Source organism: Maylandia zebra, linkage group LG5 (assembly GCF_041146795.1).
Source record: "Maylandia zebra isolate NMK-2024a linkage group LG5, Mzebra_GT3a, whole genome shotgun sequence".
Lineage (NCBI taxonomy): Eukaryota > Metazoa > Chordata > Actinopteri > Cichliformes > Cichlidae > Maylandia > Maylandia zebra.
The window spans coordinates 17,688,112-17,707,319 of NC_135171.1; the positions used below are offsets into that span (position 1 = coordinate 17,688,112).

At 41.0% G+C, this 19,208-nt stretch overlaps 2 protein-coding genes across 4 annotated transcripts in view; one reads left to right on the forward strand and one right to left on the reverse strand.

Moving 5' to 3' along the window:
• Positions 1–3,626, reverse strand: part of LOC101487998 (arf-GAP with coiled-coil, ANK repeat and PH domain-containing protein 3) — a 58,788-nt gene extending 55,162 nt beyond the window's left edge. For 2 of the 3 annotated variants that reach the window (XM_004545131.2, XM_076883897.1), the window contains exon 1: positions 3,386–3,625. In XM_004545131.2, coding sequence (XP_004545188.1) covers positions 3,386–3,432 — 47 coding nt within the window. In that variant the 5' untranslated portion in view covers positions 3,433–3,625. Of the gene's footprint in view, positions 1–3,385 lie in introns of all 3 variants that reach the window. The other variant, XM_076883898.1, reaches the window with a different exon arrangement.
• Positions 3,627–4,986: 1,360 nt separating this feature from the next.
• Positions 4,987–19,185, forward strand: pusl1 (pseudouridine synthase like 1). Its single transcript, XM_004545128.4, has 8 exons — positions 4,987–5,449; positions 5,530–5,590; positions 7,111–7,298; positions 12,518–12,667; positions 14,145–14,315; positions 17,092–17,146; positions 17,339–17,501; positions 19,045–19,185. The coding sequence occupies exons 1-8, from the start codon at positions 5,394–5,396 to the stop codon at positions 19,101–19,103; spliced, it is 903 nt and encodes a 300-aa protein (XP_004545185.1). The 5' UTR covers positions 4,987–5,393; the 3' UTR covers positions 19,104–19,185.
• Positions 19,186–19,208: the final 23 nt, after the last annotated feature.

Genomic DNA, 19,208 nt, shown 5'->3' on the forward strand with positions numbered 1-19,208 from the left:
AGCAGCTTTGACGAGGTTTCGGTTTTTCCCTGTCCTAAAAGTATTTTGTGTTTTGTGTAATAAAATATAAAGTTTCGGTCTGTGCGACACATTTGCAAAAAGAACATCTCGATCTGCTGCATCCACTTTTCAAATGCCATTGACTCCCTCTCTCAACCTGTCTGGACAGCTTGATGCTGAGTATACGCTGTGCGTGGGATAGAAGTCGCTTCTCAGTACACGATGGCCTAAAACGTCCATTGCTGGAGTCAACAAACACTAGTCCATATTCAGTATTCTCATTTTGATTTACAGTTTACAAATGACACAGACAGACCTCCCGTGAGCTTAATATTATTCCTAAATGCGCTCTGACACTGGATTTAGGCATCCAACAGCAATTCCACTGCAATAAACTCAAGTACACCAGTAATATTTGTTGTGTTTTTTTTACTTTCACACACACTTCTTTGATAGTAAAAATTCTCTGTGACTGAAAATCAAAATGAAGATGACGTCTTTCACGCTGCCCACTCGCCTCGTCCATTCTTAAATTTTCCGTCCTCATTTCTCCCAGATCTCAGCTGTCTGGCTTACAGCAGCTGTTGCTAGGCAACAGCTAACACCCACCCATATGAATATTAACACTTATATCACAACAACACTGTCAGAACAGTAAAATAAAGGACAAAATGCATGCTGTAAATAGATCGAGTTATGCATCCTTTTTGCGACTGAACATGTAAAACAAGTGCCGATTCACGGTCATTTTAGCTGTTTCGAAACATTTATGTTTATGTCACTTGGTTTTAGCAACTGAACATCTGAATCAAATGAAACCACAAGCACAAGATGATGCTTCTCAGCTGTAGCAGGTTCTAAACTGTTCACCTCTAAGCTCATCAGCGTTTTTCTTTTTTAACACCGGCATGTTTTCTCAATGTTCCAACCTGCGATACAGTGACAACAAACACTTGGCAGTGGAGCTTTTGAACACCCGAGTCACATTTAGATCTTTTTCTATTCTTTTTCCGCGCTGTTCTCTGACTCACAGATAATAAATCTGTTGCAGTGACACTGAAAACCTGTGCAGGCCTACTTTTTTCTCCCCAATCAACCAATAAAAGAATCAGTAGTGGTGCTGGGATTAGAAATACTGAAACGAAGGCAAACAAACATGTAATAGGGCCGTGGCTCCAGGAAATCTGATTTAAAACAATCATTGCCACCAACTATAGGCAGATTTACACGCCACACATGCTTTGTTGAAGAATGAATGAAAGAGCAGGTGAATAGGAGGCAGGGCACTGGTGATGAGTTCAGTATACAGAGAGAGGCTGAACAAAAATATATGTTACAAATACACCGGCATGAATACCTTTCCAAATTCTTTCCTGCTCACTCAGTGACGCTTACACAGAGACAGCGCTGGCACAAGTTAAGACCTGCAGCGAGAGGGTGTGTGTGAGCTGTTATAGGCCTGTGTGTGGGAAGATAGACAGGATTGCTCTGTTTCTACAGAATGACCCAACAAGGAGGGGGAGACAGGCAGCTGGATCACAACACGCTTCAATATAATGGAAATTTCTGCAGTGATGATCTTTAATTGGATGGCTTAGTCACGCAACTCTGACCTGTCACTTTATTTTTCAAACAAATCAGTCTTTAGGATTAAGTTATGACACACTCAGTGAAACACCAGCACACATACATTGTTTTCATTCAAAACTTCTTACAGCAACACTGTCTCAACCTTGATGTCCTCAAGATGAGCGTCTCTCCCTCTCACTGTCACTCGGGTCACCCTCACTTTCACTGTTAGTTTTGTCACATGAATTTGCCCTTTGGGCACTGCTGCCCTTATCCAGTAGTTCTTTTAGTATCTATATGTTGCATCATTGTTATATAAAACTGAGCTCCACATGTGATTTAACTAACCGTGCTGAGTACAGCTGAAATTATCCTGATGAATGGATAATGAGAACAGGGACATGAAAGTGAAGGCATCCTATGGTCCAAACAGCACTTACAAAATAATGATCCCCATCTTCTTTATCACAATTACAGTCATACACATGACGTGTGTCCTATGATCTAAGGAAACAGCAGGTCTGGAACTCGTCCAGTGAACTGGGAGAGAGAAGGGGAAGTTTCTGAATCTGTTCTGCTTCTCTTTCTCTTCCTGGCATTCTCTCTCAGCCATCTATCATCCATAAATCAGCATGAGATTTATGGAGCCAACTGGATGTCCGTCTCCCCTCGCCCTCTTTCTTACATTTCCCTGCCTGCCTTCTCATTTGATTTACTAACTATTATTCTGAGGACATATACAACAGTGAAGAAACCAGATGAGCTGACTGTGAGAGGGAGACACAGGGGAAGAGCAAGAGGGAAGCAACAAAATGACAAACATAGAGAACTGCAACTAAACACGCAACCAATGCTGACATGGAGATACAGAGGGGATGACTTAATAACCGATCTGTGGCATTTTTTTATTTCTCTACAAACTAAATAATTCATAATTTGGTCCTTTAAGTTGAAAACACTAAGTAGAAGGCATGCCCACATATCTGCAACGCCTCTAACTGGCATATTTAACAGGGGATTCCTGGCCTACATGTTGCTTGCTTTCTTTTATTCTCCCCCACTGGCCTGTACAGGAGTGCAGCCAGATTGGCACGTGGACCTAGTGAGGCTACAAACCTCCAGCGGATAGGCACAGCTGGCTTTGTGCCCAGGATACAAACTCCCTTCTTGCAGAGAGTGTGTACTCCACTCCCTGCTGCTTCTTTGCAAGCCAGGGCCACTATTGTTGGTGCTGCTGCAGCTGCTGCAAGGGTCTCTCCTCTCCACTGTGCAAAATGACACACATTAGAGGACTGCATGCCCTTCTGTATGACTAAAGAAAAGACTGCACCCAAACTGTACTTCAGTGTTCCCCTTATACCCTCAAAATGTATGTGTGCCCCTTGTAAGAAGGTTAAGGGAATGATGTGATCACTAGAAAACCACTTGTAATTTTACATTTCGGCAATATGGATCCTCATTGTGCGTGGCAGTGGGTGTCCCTCATCTCCTCATTTGCACTGGGCTGATAGACAGCCCACGTTAAAAAATAAAAATAAAATAAAAATCACACCATTACACATCCAGCTGATGTATCACAAAGATGCCATATGAAAATTACAATCAATGAATAAAAATGCAATAAAGAAAATATGGATAGAGAATCGCCATCCAGCTCTTTCAACGTCCTTTCATTTTACCCTGTTGATACCACTGTTACATTCCGCATGGGCGAAGCGTGCTATCCCCCCTTCAGAAAAAAGAAATCCCGTAGCCTAAAATAAGGTGTGCCATTTTTTTTGCGCAAAGCTACTATGTGCCCGAGAGGAGCTCCTACCTGAATCGGGGCGAATCTTTTATACATTCTTCAAAGTCCACAGTCATTTTTGCGTTTTCTCGTTAATTCCCACGTCAGGCTGCCAATGTCATTGCCCCCAACGGGATGTAGCTTGAACCGTGTGGATGATGACTGGTATCCCCTTGACGCGCAGCAGTCTGTCGCCCCTCTTCTGGTGGCACGGTGACACAAAATGCGAGCCGAGTACGCGGCACGCAGATTACTACTACACTACTGCCGCTGCTGCCCAGACAGGCGGGAGGCGTAGCTGCACCGTGAGCACCGGTGAAGGAGAGAAGAGCGCCGAGCAGACACAAGCTTCCGTAACAACCCAGGAGGAGCACAAGGAATCATGGGAGATAGATAGATAGATAGATAGATAGATAGATAGATAGATAGATAGATAGATAGATAGATAGATAGATAGATAGATAGATAGATAGATAGATAGATAGATAGATAGATAGATAGATAGATAGATAGATAGATAGATAGATATTAAATACCCCATAGTACCATTTTATCCTAACAGAGCACTTTGCTTTCAAACTGCATGCTTATTTATGGTTGTAGCAGTTTTTTAAAGTAGAATGGGAGGCTGAGCCTTCAGCTTCCAGGCCCCTCTCCTGTGGATTCTCCCAGTTAGGATTCAGGAGACAGGTAATCTCTGTGATATTAAGATTAGTCTTAAAACTTTTTGTATTAAACTTTTAGCTCGGACTGTATCGGGTGAACTCTGAACCTTGTATATGCTGCAATAGATTGTAGCAGCTGGTGGGGGCTTCCCATGATGCTTTGAAAGTTTTTTCTTCACTGGCATGTTTTCATTCTCTGTATTTATACATCAATTTGTGTTTGATCATTAAAGTGTCTCTCTTTCTTTCTCTGTGCTCTTAGGCTGGTTGTTGGTTCTCCAGGAGGTTTCTTCCTGTTAAAAGTGATTTTTTCCTTTCCGTATGCCCATCATTGTTGGGATTTGTCTATATTATTGTAGAGTCTTTACCTTAACAGCGCAAATCACCTTGAGGCAACTGCTGTTGTGATTTTGCGCTATACAAATAAAACCGAATTGAACTGAATTAAAAGCTACTGTGGGTGTAATGTGTAGGTGGTCCTGTACTTTTGTCTATACAGTGTTTGTAAACACAAAAACTGGCTTAAGCATGTGATATTTCACTCATGATTAGCATCAGCTTAAACATCATCTATGTGGAAAATGTGTAGGTATGTGTATTCTCTGGGGGGCACAGAGAATAGACTTAAAGAAAATAGCAACAGTGGTTTGTAAACATATGAGCCTTTGAATGAGCTTAAATTTACTAACCTTATTAACCTTATCATAAATTAGACACCTACAAATCACCTAAAAAAGTGGACAACTTCAAAAAATAATATTGTAGATTTGATATAACTAATTATGGCCAATCTATCTTAAACAAACTTTTTTCTTTTTTGCTTGACTCCGCTTGACCGCTTGCTCTTGTTAGCGGTACATTGACTACTTGCTGTCGACCAATCTTAAACGTGAGTACAGTATCTGGCTTCAATGACTGGAGCAAGAAGGCTCTGCGGCTGGAGCGACGTAATCAAAATGCGACGTACTACAATGTGGAAGGAGGCAAACATCCAGAAATGTTGCTGTGTAGTAACGTGCACTGAACATAGGTGTCACAGCTTGGATAGAGTCATACAGTGCACGTGCCATCTCACTGCTAGTTATCACGCGGCGCTTGTAACAGCTCTTTTATCGGGTCTGCACTGTACTACGGCCTCGTGACACAGTAACGTGCGCTCTCATATGTCAACAGAAGAATTCTAACAGCTGTTGTCTCCAGTGGACTTCCGGACTACACTTCAGAGGGTTCTCGGTGGTACTTGGAGGTGAGGGGTCGTGTCTGGCTAGCACAGGAACGTTTCACCAGAGGTTCAGTCTGCAGGGACATCAGTCACAGCTGGATCCATGAAATGATTCTGCATTGCAGTTTTTCCATTCTCGTAAACGAGGAACATGCACAACCGGGCTCGTTACCTCATATTTTTTCAGTACATCGGAACAAAATACCGGTAGGTTACAGGGCACACTGAGATGTTATATCTTATTATTATTATTTTTGAATATACCACTACTGTTATCATTATTGCAGTGGAGCAGTGAAAGTCCCTCCACATCAGCTGGGGAAGAAAGGGGTCCAGGACCACTTGGAGGTATGTTTTAACTCACTTAAAGCTAATCAGGTGACAAGTTGCCTTTGAGCTGCTAGTATTAAATGTAGTTAGGCTTAAAAAGCTGTGTCATGACTTTATGAGTCTGCTTAGCTTAGTAATTCATTATAGGCCTTAAATCCTCTAGGTCTCTGATCCACTCATCAAAAGCAGCGTCATATGGTGTAATGCATAAGCATTTCATTAATCTTTGACTTGGATCCTTTTTTCTGGGCTTGTTTGTCGTATATATAAAAAAACTTTACAATCTCAACTTTATGTCGATGCCTTTTGAAAATCTAAAAAGTGAGAATGATCAGACTGCTGTCTGATGATTAAAGGCGGTTTCAATAAATGATTCAAAGGCAGCAAGGAGCCACATGAGAAAATGGGACTAATGTTAAGGGCCACACCAGTAAGCTTATAAAGAAATAAAACTAACTCTCTGAGGTCTAAGTCATGGACTGGTCCTTTTCTACTCTACCTGAGGAGTCAAAGCACTTTATACAACACGCCTCATTCTCCCTTTCACACCCTTTCTATGTAACATTCACACTCCGATGGATGCATCTAAGAGCAACTTAGGGTTAATATCTTGCAAAAGGTAAGGCAATTGGTAGATTGGGAGATGACCCGCTCTACCTCCTGAGCTACATCCACCCCTTGGGATCATAAGCGCAAACCCTAAATGCCTGAATCCCAAATATCTTTAGAGATGATCTAAAATATACCATTAAATGTGATTTAGAACATTTTTGCTTTTGCATATGTTATTTTTCATAGTTATCACATCATTAAATATCTAAATAGCTTCTGTGTTATTTACAGTAAGATGTGTTCACAACAGAAACACTGTTAATTTGTTGGCTTTAATCTGTTTTTGTGGTGTAGGACTTATATGCATCAAACTGTCATAAAAATCCATATAACTGCACTGTTAGGAATAAAACCTGGCATACAGTTTGAAGTCCGTACTTTCTGCTCTTTCCAAACATGGACTAAGCGAGGCTCCATCGTGCTTCTAAGTTGTCAAAAATCAGTCATTTGTTTTGGACGTGCCAACACGCACATTGACTCCAGAGGGTGAATAATGAAGTTCAGCTTATTGGTGTGGCACTCCACACCTGGGTTGAGCACTACAATCACCAAACTTATGATATGACGCATAAACAAGGTTCCTGTTTCACATCCAGCTGCTTCGTGGATTGTTGCATGTCTTTCTTGATCACTGTCTGTTCCTTGTTTTCTTGTCAGCTCTCTACTGTCTACTGTTTCTAATAAAGGCATAAAAAGCCCAAAAATAAGCACAGAGAGAAGGAAACACAGATTACAGGGCAAAAAAAGATCAGTCTTTCTTGTCACATCATGCCTCTGTTCACAGCTCTGTTTGATAACTATTTGAGGCAGACAAGGCTGTGAGTGGCTTCAGAAGTTTGAAAGTGAGCTTTAAAAAAGTTATTTGTTTTCTAGGCTATCAACCCAAAGCTATTAATATCTAAAAAGATCTTTTCGTCTTTGTGTAGGATGCAATCCAGCGACTGAGGCCAGTCAATCCTGTATCCCTGTCAGTTTCCAGCAGGACGGACACGGGAGTCCACGCCCTCTCTAACTCCGCACACTTTGACCTGCAACGCAAGAATGACAAGCTGCCGTTCACTGAAGATGTTCTTGTTCAGGCGCTCAATTTCCACCTCGGGACAGAACAGATCAGGTGAGTAAAGGGTCTTGAAAATCTTGGTGAGTGCATGAGTGCTTTTATGACTTTGTAAGTCTCTGAGTTATGTAATTAAGCCACTTAAGCCAAATAAAAACACATTTCTCTGTCTCTGAGATCAGTTTTCTCTGAACACATTATAGAAACAGTGAGACATCAAAAGGTATGTGAACATAACCTGGATGAGTGCTAAAGTAGTTTCCTTTAGCACTACTTGATCTTGCGCCCCCCCCCCCCCCCCCCCCCCCCCCCCCCCCGCCAAGAAATTGACCTAAATGTGACTTTTCTTTTTTAATCCTCTTACACTGAGTGAATGCAGTTTAGTCAGCTGGTGAAGCAGCAGCCTTGTGTTTTCTCTGATAGATGGTGTTGCCATCTTGTAACAACTGACCTGTCAAGTAGCTTGACAAACAGTGTGCAAGTGCCAGTGTGTTCTCTGTTGTTGGCAATAGGTGGTCAAACCAAGCAGGATTTTTATTCATTAACTGCACTGTACTTTTTAATAAATAGAAACCATTCCTGGCATTATTTTTGCCTGATCAAAATAGTTTTCAAAAAGCTATTATGAATTTTTATAATTGGCACAATTTAACCTGATTGACTGCTCCATAAATAACACCAATGAGAAATAAAAATAGAAATGTTTACTATGGAGACACACAGGATATGGCCAAACATATGCAGACGTACATTCACTGGTTGTTTCGTTAGGTACACCTTGCTAGTACCAGGTTAGAGTCCCTTTTGCCTTCAGAACTGCTTTAATTCTTCAAGCGTAGATTCAACAAGGTGCTGGAAGCAATTTGGTCCATATTGATATGTAAACATCACACAGTTATTGCAGAGTTTATCAGTTGCACATCCATGATGAGAGTTTCTCAGTCCATCACATCCCAAAGGTGCTCTATTGGATTGAGATCTGGGGACTGCGGGGCTTATTTGTGTACAGTGAACACATTGTCATGCTAAAGAAACCAGTTTGTGATGGTTTGAGGTTTGTGCCATCTGAAGAAGAGTTCACTGTGGTCATGAAAGCATAAAAGCAACGATACTCAGGTTGGCTGTGGTGTTTAAATGATGCCCAGATGGTATTAAAAGTCTGTCAAAAATATTCCCCACACCATTAAACCACCATAGAGGATCCACTCTTTCATGCTGTGTCTGGCTAATTCTGACCTTACCATCTGAATCAAAGCGGAAATCAGACCAGGCAATGTTTTTTAGTCACCTGTTGTCCAATTCAGAGGAGGCTGTTTGAGTTGTAGTCTCAGTTTCCTGTTCTTAGCTCAGAGTAGTAAGACCTGGTGTGGTCTTCTGCTGCTGTAGGCCATCTGCTGCAGGGTTCAAAGGGTTGTGCTCATACATTTTCTGCTTGTAGCAAGTGTTTATATTGGTTACTGTTGCCTTCCGGACAGTTTAAAGCAGTCTGGCAATGCTTTTCTGACATCACTGAGTCAATATTGCCCAGAGAACCTCTGCTTCCTGGATATTTGATCTTTTCTGAACCATTTACTGTAAACCCGAGAGATGGATGTGCAGGAAAATCTCAGCAGATCAGCAGTTTCATAAATACTCAGACCAGCCTGTCTGGCACCAACAACCATACTACCTTCAAAGTCACATAAATCACTTACCCTCCCAATTATGATGCTTGAACTTCAAAAGGTCATCTCAACCATGTCTGTATGCCTTTTGCTGCCATTTGATTGGCTGATTAGATATTTATGATAACGAGCAGGGAGCAGCAGTACGTGTTGAGCGTAGATACACAGATACATATCCTGAGGGGCATACAGTGGTAAATAAATCCCAGAAAGAAGTATGACTGACTTAAACATCTGCCTCAACAGTTGGGATATACATAGCTGTGGTGAAATGCCATAAGTTCACCTGTTGAATATGTAATGGAAAAGGGCATCTTTAAATACTGCTGCAAACGAGTATCTGCCGACTCGTTTTTTTCCTGTGTTTTCTTCATCTCCTCCCCTTGTAATCCCTTCATTACATACATTTACATTATTCAAAGCCATAGTTGGCTGTTTTGGTTTGGGCTGCTGTGGCATTCTGTTCCTTAGTCAGGATTGGAGAGAAGAAGTACAGAACAAAGCAATAGATAAAGAGATGGTATTGGGTAAATGCAGTCAGTGCCAGTGAGAGAGGGCGTGGAAAGATGAGTCTGAATAAAGAGAGTGAGTTTGAACAGCGCACGCTGGGAGAAAGAAAGAGGGGAGAGAGAAACTGCTAATCCCCAAACCTGCAGAGAGAAGGTTAGAAAGGATTATCTTTGCTCTGCTTTTTTGGTGTATAGCATCTGTTTAGCACGCACATGCACACACGTGGATACACACTGCATCATTCGTCACTCTATATACACTTTTTGTTTTCAGCTGACACTTAAAATGTAAAAGTGTTTCATACACAAACACACTTCATATGTTTTAGATAGAACGTTTTACTGTTGATGTGAAAGAAAAGCAGTTTGTGGTGTCAGATCTGACATCCCAAACTATCTTTTCCCATCTTGCACAGCGGGAAGAGCTTTTGTTACAGCTACAATGACGATACGGCTCATCTGCTGCTTCCAGAGACAGAGAGCCAAGGCGAGATTTGAGCACAGCCTGCACACTGTAAAAAATCTCTCTTCTCCTTCAGCTTCATTTGTCTTCTGAGCTGCTGTGAAAATTGGCCTCAATTAGCCTAAAACTACCGGCTCTTTTTGCATAAAAGGAAACTGCTGAATAGCAAAATAGTGCCATGCTAAACAATGCCCCAGCTCCCAAATGTGTGACACCATGCTTTGTACACTGCTAATGAAAATTTTACGTGTGTGTGTGTGTGTGTGTGTGTGTGTGTGTGTGTGTGTGTGTGTGTGTGGGGGGGGTTTGGAGGCCATCGAAAGGCTGTCACTTCACATTGGTGCGGCCGCTGAAGGCAGATGCGAGGGTTTCCTCTGCCACGTGTCACAACCAATCTCCTCCCCTGGAAACCTAACCTAGTTTCCCCGGTTGCGCACAAACACACGCTTACATAGACATACACATGTGCAGATACCGATTGCCGTCGCACACATTCTCAAGCACATGCGTGACTGAATGCGTGCTCTGTGTGCTGGCACAAACATATGATCAAACACTATAGGGTGCTAATGTGCTTTGTGCAGTCCTTTTTACACTGATGCAGGTGAATGCAGCTCTTTGTTCTTGAAGGTTACAGAGACAAGAATTAAGGAACCTCATCTGTCACAGTATTGTCATTATAAGTGTTTTATTATTAAAAGGGGTCAAGGGGGTCACCACAGCAGGTAGCTCCACATATTTGATTTGGCAGGTTTGTATGCCATGTGCCCTCCTTGAGATAAGCCCAGCGGGATCTGTGTCACCAGGATTGAACCAGGCAAATGTGTAAACCTTGTGCAATATGGAGCCACTTGTTTTATTGTCATTATTAGTGTAAATTTTTACATCTTTGCCTTCTTATATGTTGTGGAACAAGATGAATTAACATGAATTAGAATACATTTGTTGTGCGGTGCTTTCGGTACATGAACAAAAGCTTGCAAGACGAACATTGACATCAGCTTTAGGTGTTATTTGGTTTTACATCTAAATCGCAAATTTTAGCAAGCTGAACCGCTGTAACAGCTATAAATACTCATTGGGCACTTTGTTAGCCACACCTGTTTAGCTGCTTGTTTAATCAGTAACTGGCATAAACTCCGTGCAATTAAGCATATAAAGTGCTGTGAAAAAGTATTTCCCCTGGGATTTGCTAATTTTGCTTCAGATCATCAAATAAATTTAAATATTAGACAAAGATAACAGAGTAAACACAAAATGCAGTTTTTAGATGATGACCCTCGTTTGTTAATTTAAAAAAAAAAAAGGCCCTATGTGGGGAAAAAATTGGTTCCTAAACATAATAACTGGTTGGCTGGGAAAGTTGTTCCCATTTCTGGATAATGGCTCTCGCCGTGGTTTGCTGGACTTGTTTCTGCATAGAGCCAGGTAGCTTTGGATAGCTTTTTTCCCTCAATAAATGAAATCATCATTTAAAAACTGCATTTACTCAGGTTAGCTTTGTCAAATAATAAAAGCTGTTTGATGATCTGAAACTTGTAAGTGTGTAAATCGGGAAGCAAGCATGAAATCAGGAACAAGTCGTTTTTCACAGCGCTGCTGACACCGTGAAGTTCAAACAGCATCAGAATGAAGAAGCTCTAAAGACAAAAGTGGGTCCACCTTGATGCTCGCAACGTGTACTTAATAAAATGGCCAGTGGTTGCGAGTTAAGTATTACGTCTCTTAAATGGTAAAACATGGCTTTTTGAGTATGTGTCAGTGCAGATTATAAGCTTGGCTATTGATTAAATGTAATAGTATGCATAGCAGCTGTTGTTATAACTGACTGTAATACTGTGATGAGACAAAGGAGGAAAGATTTGCCCTGCATTGCATTAAATCGATAGAAATAGTGAATTTCTGTGCAATCTGACAATAAATTCTTGATCTTAATCAAAAATGATTCAGATATTTTCATTACTGCTGTAGCATCAATCAGGCACGAGGACAGCTTGAAACTACTAAAAAGGGGGGGAATCCCCTTTTTGTTCAAACTCTCTGTAAATCTCAGTTTGGTTCATCGTTTTAGTAACAACACTGCACGCAGCAGAGTAATTCAATTGTACGTGCAGAACCTGTAGCCAGAAATGCCAGTGTCATTCTTCAGTCTACTTTAAGACGTCTCGCAGAATCAGGAATCGATCCAGTCTGTTACTTATTACATCAGTCCCTGCCTCTGCGCGCAAAAACACAGGAAGTGTCTCGTGTTATCCTGCTGGAATCGCATCAGAGAGGCTCAGCCTGAGATTCTGCTCTGATGTTAACTGTGTTAAAATAAGCTCTTGGCAGCCTTTTTAGGACTCTGTTGGTGTGTCTTTGTGTTAAAAGCTGCAATGCTGGCACTTTGGAGCATGGCTTGTACACAGTTTTTCTAGCTGGGAGTACAAAAAGGAGCATTGACACCATCTTTGCTATGGGACTGCCTCTACAAAGAAAGAATCAGAGATAGTTTTGTTCTCACTGAACAGCCAGACTGAATGTTTAAAGATCACCTCCAGGCTTCAGTGCAGATGTATAAGAATATTTATGAATGTGCATGTTTCAAGTTTCTTCATCCTAAATCCTAGGTTTCACTTCTCTTTGTCCATTTTATTTCAGGATCACCCGTGCCCACCGTGTTCCTCATGACTTCCATGCCCGTTTCCGTGCCCAGTCTCGGACCTACGTCTACCGAATAGCGTTAGGAATCTCCCACCACTCTCTCCTTCCCCTCACAGACTGGGATCTGTGCTGGAGCCTCCGCAACACGTGAGTTATCCCAGTTTATGCACCACCCCTCCCTTTTCTCAGTCATGTCTTTTTCTTTTTTCATGTGTTAGTGTGCATGTGCATGATGTCTGCCTTAAAAAAAGAAATAAATAAGGGCTCAGTCTGAAGCTGAATCTGACTGTGTATATGTGTAAAAGCAGAGACACACTCTTTCTGTGTAATGGAGACTCAGACCAGAAAAATGGCACATTGAACACATGAATAGTCCACATGCACCATGCAGGAGGTGCACATTAGAGACAGCCAAACGAAGTGTTTTATCTGAGCTGATGCGCAAAATGCAAACAAAGGAGGAGGAAGGAGAGGAGAGAGGATGCATAGAGTGTAAAAAGTAGGAAAGAGATTAAATGGCGTTGGCTTCGAAGCTTACACAAGGTTCTTGTAGCTGTGATTGGAAAAACTGGCCACAAAGAGAAACATTTTAGTTTGTGTTTGAGCGTTTGTATCTTTTTTTCTCCTCACTTTTTTGGGGAAAAGTAGGGCAAGATAAGCTGCGGGCTTTTATACGTGCAGAACAACACCCACGCATTTCATCCTTTCTTTCCCTTCTTTTCTGCTTCTGTCCATTTTTTTCTCTCAATCTCTTTCTTTTTCTCCTTCCTTCCTTCACTAACTTCTTTCTCTGGATCTTCTGCTTTGTTATCGCTCTCTCATGTTCAACATTCATGTTGCTCTTCACACCCCTGAGCGTCTCAGCCTCAGCAGCGTCTCTCTTTTCCTCTCTTTGATGCGCCTCTCCAGTGTCATCACACTCGCTCCATTTCTCCCACTGCAATAAAAAAAAGTTACTTTTTTTTTTAAACAATTTTTTAAGATTATTTGAATGTTGGAATTCAGTGACCACGTTATCATTGGTCATCAGTCAGTTCTGTCTTCCTTCCCTCTTACCAACTGGTCACAGCTGCCCCCCTCCCAACATAGCGAAAAGTAAGGACTTAATGATTTGTTAATTAGACCGTTAAGATATTTTTTGCACATCTTCATTCATTCCTGATTCTTATGTTAAAATTTTTATTACTCAGCACACTTCTCCCTTTTCCCGCTCACTCTCTCTCCTCCCTCTCTCTTTGTCAGATCATATTTAAGCAGCAAATGAAGCGTGAGACTGGAGAGAATCTAATCACCGGCTCGCTCTGGTTCTCTGCCTTAAATGAGCTGGTCGTGGGCATGCTCTGCTCGCTCACGTGGCATTATCTTTCTGTTACATAAGTTTTCCACTAAATTATTCATGGAGTTCTGAAAAGATGTACTTCATGTGTACATTTGTGGCTGACCTCGCTGTTCAGCCAGGTCACTCTTGAGTGACGCTGCAATATCAAGAGTTAGCTTTCGAATCTTGATTCAGGAGCTCTGATGACCTCAGAATCTTCACATTTTCCCGGTTTTCAAATGCATTGTAATACTGTAAATGGTCACTTGTATAAAAAGCGTTTTTCTTTATTCTGTCTTTCATCAGAGAGCTAAACGTGGACGCTATGCACGAGGCAGCTTCCCTACTGCTTGGGACTCACGATTTCAGCAGCTTTAGGGCCGTCAACTCTGATCTGCCTTTCAAAAATCCTGTGAAGACGATGGATGTGATCAGTATACAGCAGGGAAACTCCTTTGCATATGCTCACTTCCACAGGTAGGCCACAGTATGTATTGAGACCACAATACCTACGACCAAGTTATTGTGGAATTGGATACATTATGTAAGGCAAAAAACAAGGTTTGTACAATTTTATGCAGCTTTTTAACCACAAAGTCAATGCTTGGTACAAACACCTTTACCTCTCTCAGGCAAACATCCCTGTAATTCCTTTAAGTAGTCTTCGGGAATAGTTCTCCTGGCATCTTGAAGGACATTCAAAGCTTTTCTTTGGATGTTGGTTGAATTGTGTTCTGTTCTCTGTCAAGATGATCCCACACTGCTTCAATAATGTTGAGGTCCAGGCTCTGGTCAGACTGTGTTTCATTGTGTATTTTTCTATTCAGGTACACTTTTATTGCATTGGCGGTGTGTTTGGGATAATTGTCATCCTGAGAAATGAAGCTGTCACCAGTCATTTGCTTTCCAGATGCTGTTACACGGTGGATCAAAGCCTGATGGCGCTTTTCTGCAGTCATGTTTCCATCAGTTCTGACAAATCTCCAACACTGCTGGCTGAAATGTTGACCCAAACCATGACAGAGCCTCCATTATATTTTGCAGATGGCTTTAGACACTCACTGTTGTACTTTACTTCTGACTTCCTCCTCCGTACATGTTGCCAACAATTTGAACAAGTAATGACAAATTTGGATTAAATTTCTGATGAGGCTTTGGTAAACAGTAAATGGATCAACTGACAGGCCAGATTCATCTCTCAGGTGCTGTGTCAGGTCTTTGCTGGATTTTGTTTTCCCTTCTTCTACCCTCTGCAGAATTCCCATGAATGATCCAATGTGGCCCACATTGGTCTCTGTCGGGTTTTGAAAGCCTACAGCTGAGCTGTGTTTATTTTTTCATGAGGGTCACTATTCTAAGAAACGGTGATAAAATGAAAAGAAACTGACTGATGAATTATTGAGGAGTCTAAGGTTCAACTAAATTTTTGATCCTAAAACGGGGAAATGTGGTCTGTGAGGCTGACTACTTTGGTCTCCATTCAAAGTTGAAAAAAATGGCTTTTTTCTAACCTCCCGAAATATTTGATCTTATTTTCATGCATAAGTGAACAGAGATTTATTTATTTTAGGGCCTTGTGTAGCCTTGACTCTGTTTTCATGTTAACATGCTAACATTTGGTAGGTGTGCATTTTAAAACAAGTCTTCACATTTTGAAATTAATATATGCAGAATTCAAACCGTGCCGCAGCAGGAAGTGTGACATCCCTAATTTGTTTGTTTACCATTAGTTTAAGCCACACCAGCATCTAATCCAATCGAGAGGTGTTGCCACAATCCCATAAAATTTGGTAGGTGTACAAAAATTCATATGATTACATTAAGCACAGCTTAACAGAGCACCTAGCTGTTGTCCTGTTACAGTTATAATCATTAGCATGCTAGCGTTAAGGACAAAGCACCGTTGTTCATAAAGGACATCATAAAGCTAGCATAACGCTTACTGCTTGATTAAGTCTATTAATAAATAATAAAGTAGTTAACTGACTTATCATGTCAATGCTACCAGCTTGTCCGCCCATCTGAGCAAAATTAACAACTAAAAATTCAGACTGAGCGGAAAACCGCAGCATCACACAGTCGCTGCAGATTTCCTGACTGCACATCCGTGATGTGGCTCTCCATTTCCAGCACATCCCAAAGGGTCTCTTTGGGGTTGAGATCTGGTGACTGCGGACATCATCTGAGTACACTCAACTCATTGTCATGTTCAGTAAACAGGGTGAAATGAAAATTAGCTCACAGGAGGGGCACCTGGTGCGGTCTTCTGCTGCTGGAGCCCATCTGCTTCACAGTTCCACATGCTTTGTGCTCTTCTGCAAACTTTGGTTATAATGAGTGTTTCTGTGAGTTACTGTTGGCTTCCTACCAGCTTAAAGCAGCCTGGCTTTATAATAATAACACAGCGCTGCAAATGTGCAACAAGAGGCCCAGCAGTGCTTTATTCTCATCTGAAGATACTGACCTCCAAGTCCACGGGCTAAAAGCCCTGCTCTATAAATCTGTCTCTACATTTCCTACATGTCGAATGTAATCAGACAGCAAGCACTGAGTCAAATTTGCATTTGACCCAATTCTTCCCATGTGCCTGTTTCCTTAGTTCACCCTGTCCTTCCCAAAATAAGAATCAGGGAGAGGTTTTTTTTCTTCCTTTCTTTTTTCCCTTTTGAGGGCAGGGGCAAAATAATAATAATAATAATAATATTTTATGTGGCATCACACATAATCCTGTTGGGGCTAAGCTGCAGTGCCATATTTAGTGTGTGACATTTAAACAAATCTGTGCATGATGACAAACCCAGGCTTCATTTGATGCCTGGCATGAATGTCACATCAGTTATATTCACACAGGCGGGAACAGCACTGCTGCACAAGAGTGACTTAAGATGTAAAGATATGAGGCTGGATTATTTTCTTTTTTTTAAATTTTTTTTTATTTTTTATTTAATTAGTAATATTTTTTTCACTCAGAGGAATAAATGAGTAGGTGTGCTTTGGATCCACACTCTTGCTTAGTGGTTTTTATCAGACTAAATAATATTACATTACATCTGACAACCATTCACAATGTGCTTTAGACAGCAGTGCGATGTTTCAACTCCTGTGGCAACATTTAACCTTTCTTTATCCTTACACATTTTCTCCGTGATTCCATGTAGACTTCATGCCTGCTGGCCTTGGTCTCATTAATCTAACATTTCATGTGTAGTGCTTTGAATGTGGCTAAGACACAAATTTTATTTCCTTTTTCCAGAGAGATACCATCCTGGGAGCTGACTTTCACAAGTAAATCTTTTCTATATAAGCAGGTTTGTTGATAATCTTCTTCAGATTTTCTTTCAAGTTATATTTCCATTTCTGTGCGTGTGAGATTACGAGCCAGTAGCGACATCTGCTGGTGGTGACTGAAACTTTATTTAGAATAAAGTAAACATTAAATCTCTTAAAGCAAGCTGTGCATGCTTCTGTGTAAAACCTCTTTATCTGGCCTTTTCCTCCAGGTGCGGAGGATGACGGGGGCAATGGTGGCAGTGGGCCAGGGGCTGCTCTCAGTACCCCAGCTGAAGAAAATACTGGAAGCGAGAGACTCTCTGGCCTACCCACAGGGTATGGCTGCTCCAGCCCACGGCCTTTTCCTCACCAGAGTGGACTACAGGGATACAGGTGAGAATAAAAACCAACTCTGATAACATAGACAGGAAACTGCTCAAAGTTGCAGCCAAGTTTGTGTCCCTTTCTATATGTCACATACTTAATAGATCTTTGGCATGCAGCTTATTTCCATTGCAGTGGAAAGAATCGAAAATAATTCCCATTCCTAAAAACAAGAATGACGTTTTTAATGGTGTCAATAGCAGACCTATTAGTCTACTCCCCGTTCTAAGTAAAATTATGGAGAGGATTGTCTATGAACAAATTCAACATTACCTAACAGAAAATCAGTTACTCACTCAGTTTCAACATGCCTACAAACCTGGTTATTCCACCAGTTCAGCTCTTATTCACATGACAGATAACTGGTACAAATATCTAGATAATGGGAATCTGGCCGGGGTGGTATTTTTGGATTTTAGTGCTGCATTTAATTTGATAAATCATGATCTTTTGATAGATAAACTAAAATGTTATGGATTTTCACCAGCTGCTTTGTGCTGGATGGAAAGTTATTTGTCTGGAAGAAGGCAAAAGGTTTATTATAATGGTTATTTCTCGGAGGGCTGTGAAATGAACTGTGGTCTACCCCAAGGCAGCTGCCTCGGTCCACTTCTCTACTCAGTCTTTACAAATGATTTGCCGTATGTCCTGGATAAATCTCATCTTGTAATGTATGCTGATGATTCCACCATGTTTTATTCAGCCAGTAGCTACTCTGAATTGACAAGCGTATTACAACTAGATTTGCTGAACGTGTTTGATTGGATAAGTAAAAACAACATGATTTTAAACGTGTCGAAATCCAAATCCATGTTAATAGGAAGTAGAGTACGCTTAGTCAACAGCCCACAACTAAATCTTTCCATAGCTGAATCGGTATTAGAACAGGTCACCCAGATTAAATTACTTGGTGTTACCATAAACCACCACCTTTCATGGTCTCAGCACATCAACTCTGTTATTAAGAAAATGGGACAGGGCATAGCTATAGCTAGGAAATGCTCTTTTTATATCACTTCTTCAATTATGAAAGATGTCATTAATGCACTAGTATTATCTCATCTAGAGTACTGCTCAATCATTTGGTCAGCAGCTAATAAGACAGATCTGAACAGACTTCAGTTAGTCCAAAATAGGGCGGCCAGATTAGTGTTAAGGTGTTCATATTATACAAGTATTGATAAAATGCACGATAAACTTTCTTGGCTTTCTGTACAAGCTAAATTATACTATGGCTTACTTGTATTTGCAGTATCCAGATGAAATACATAATCATGCCACACGATTTTCAACTAACCACACTTTAGTAACTCCTCGAGTTAAAAGTAACTTGAAACTATTCCAGCTTATAAAGCAACATTTTTTCCATTATGTGTACTCTATGGTAACTAGGATACCCTCCAGCCTCCATGCAATGTTGGAATTGGATAAGCAGCAGAAAACTGATGGATAGGAAAAATATTTTTACTCATATTTTCATCTTTTGGGAAAAGAAAACAAAAGGAACATTTTTATGAATTCTTCCTGTCTCAAGTTCTGTTTGTCTCCTCAGACCTGCAGCTTTCACCACAGCTGTCAGAGGAACTGCTCACCTCCACCAGGAAGGATTGATGCTACTTGAATATTCTATTTGTATGCATTTCCAAATGTCCTTATAAAACGAATATAATAAAGTTTGTGATTTAATGTATAATATGCTGTGTGTTCACTCATGTA

What these genes read in the sequence shown, in the direction of transcription:
- pusl1 (XM_004545128.4), top strand. Translation starts at nt 5,394, where the DNA reads ATGCACAACCGGGCTCGTTACCTCATATTTTTTCAGTACATCGGAACA. An exon ending in TACATCGGAACAAAATACCG is followed by an intron (nt 5,450 to 5,529) that starts GTAGGTTACAGG and finishes TCATTATTGCAG; the next exon opens with TGGAGCAGTGAAAGTCCCTC. An exon ending in GCATATGCTCACTTCCACAG is followed by an intron (nt 14,316 to 17,091) that starts GTAGGCCACAGT and finishes TCCTTTTTCCAG; the next exon opens with AGAGATACCATCCTGGGAGC.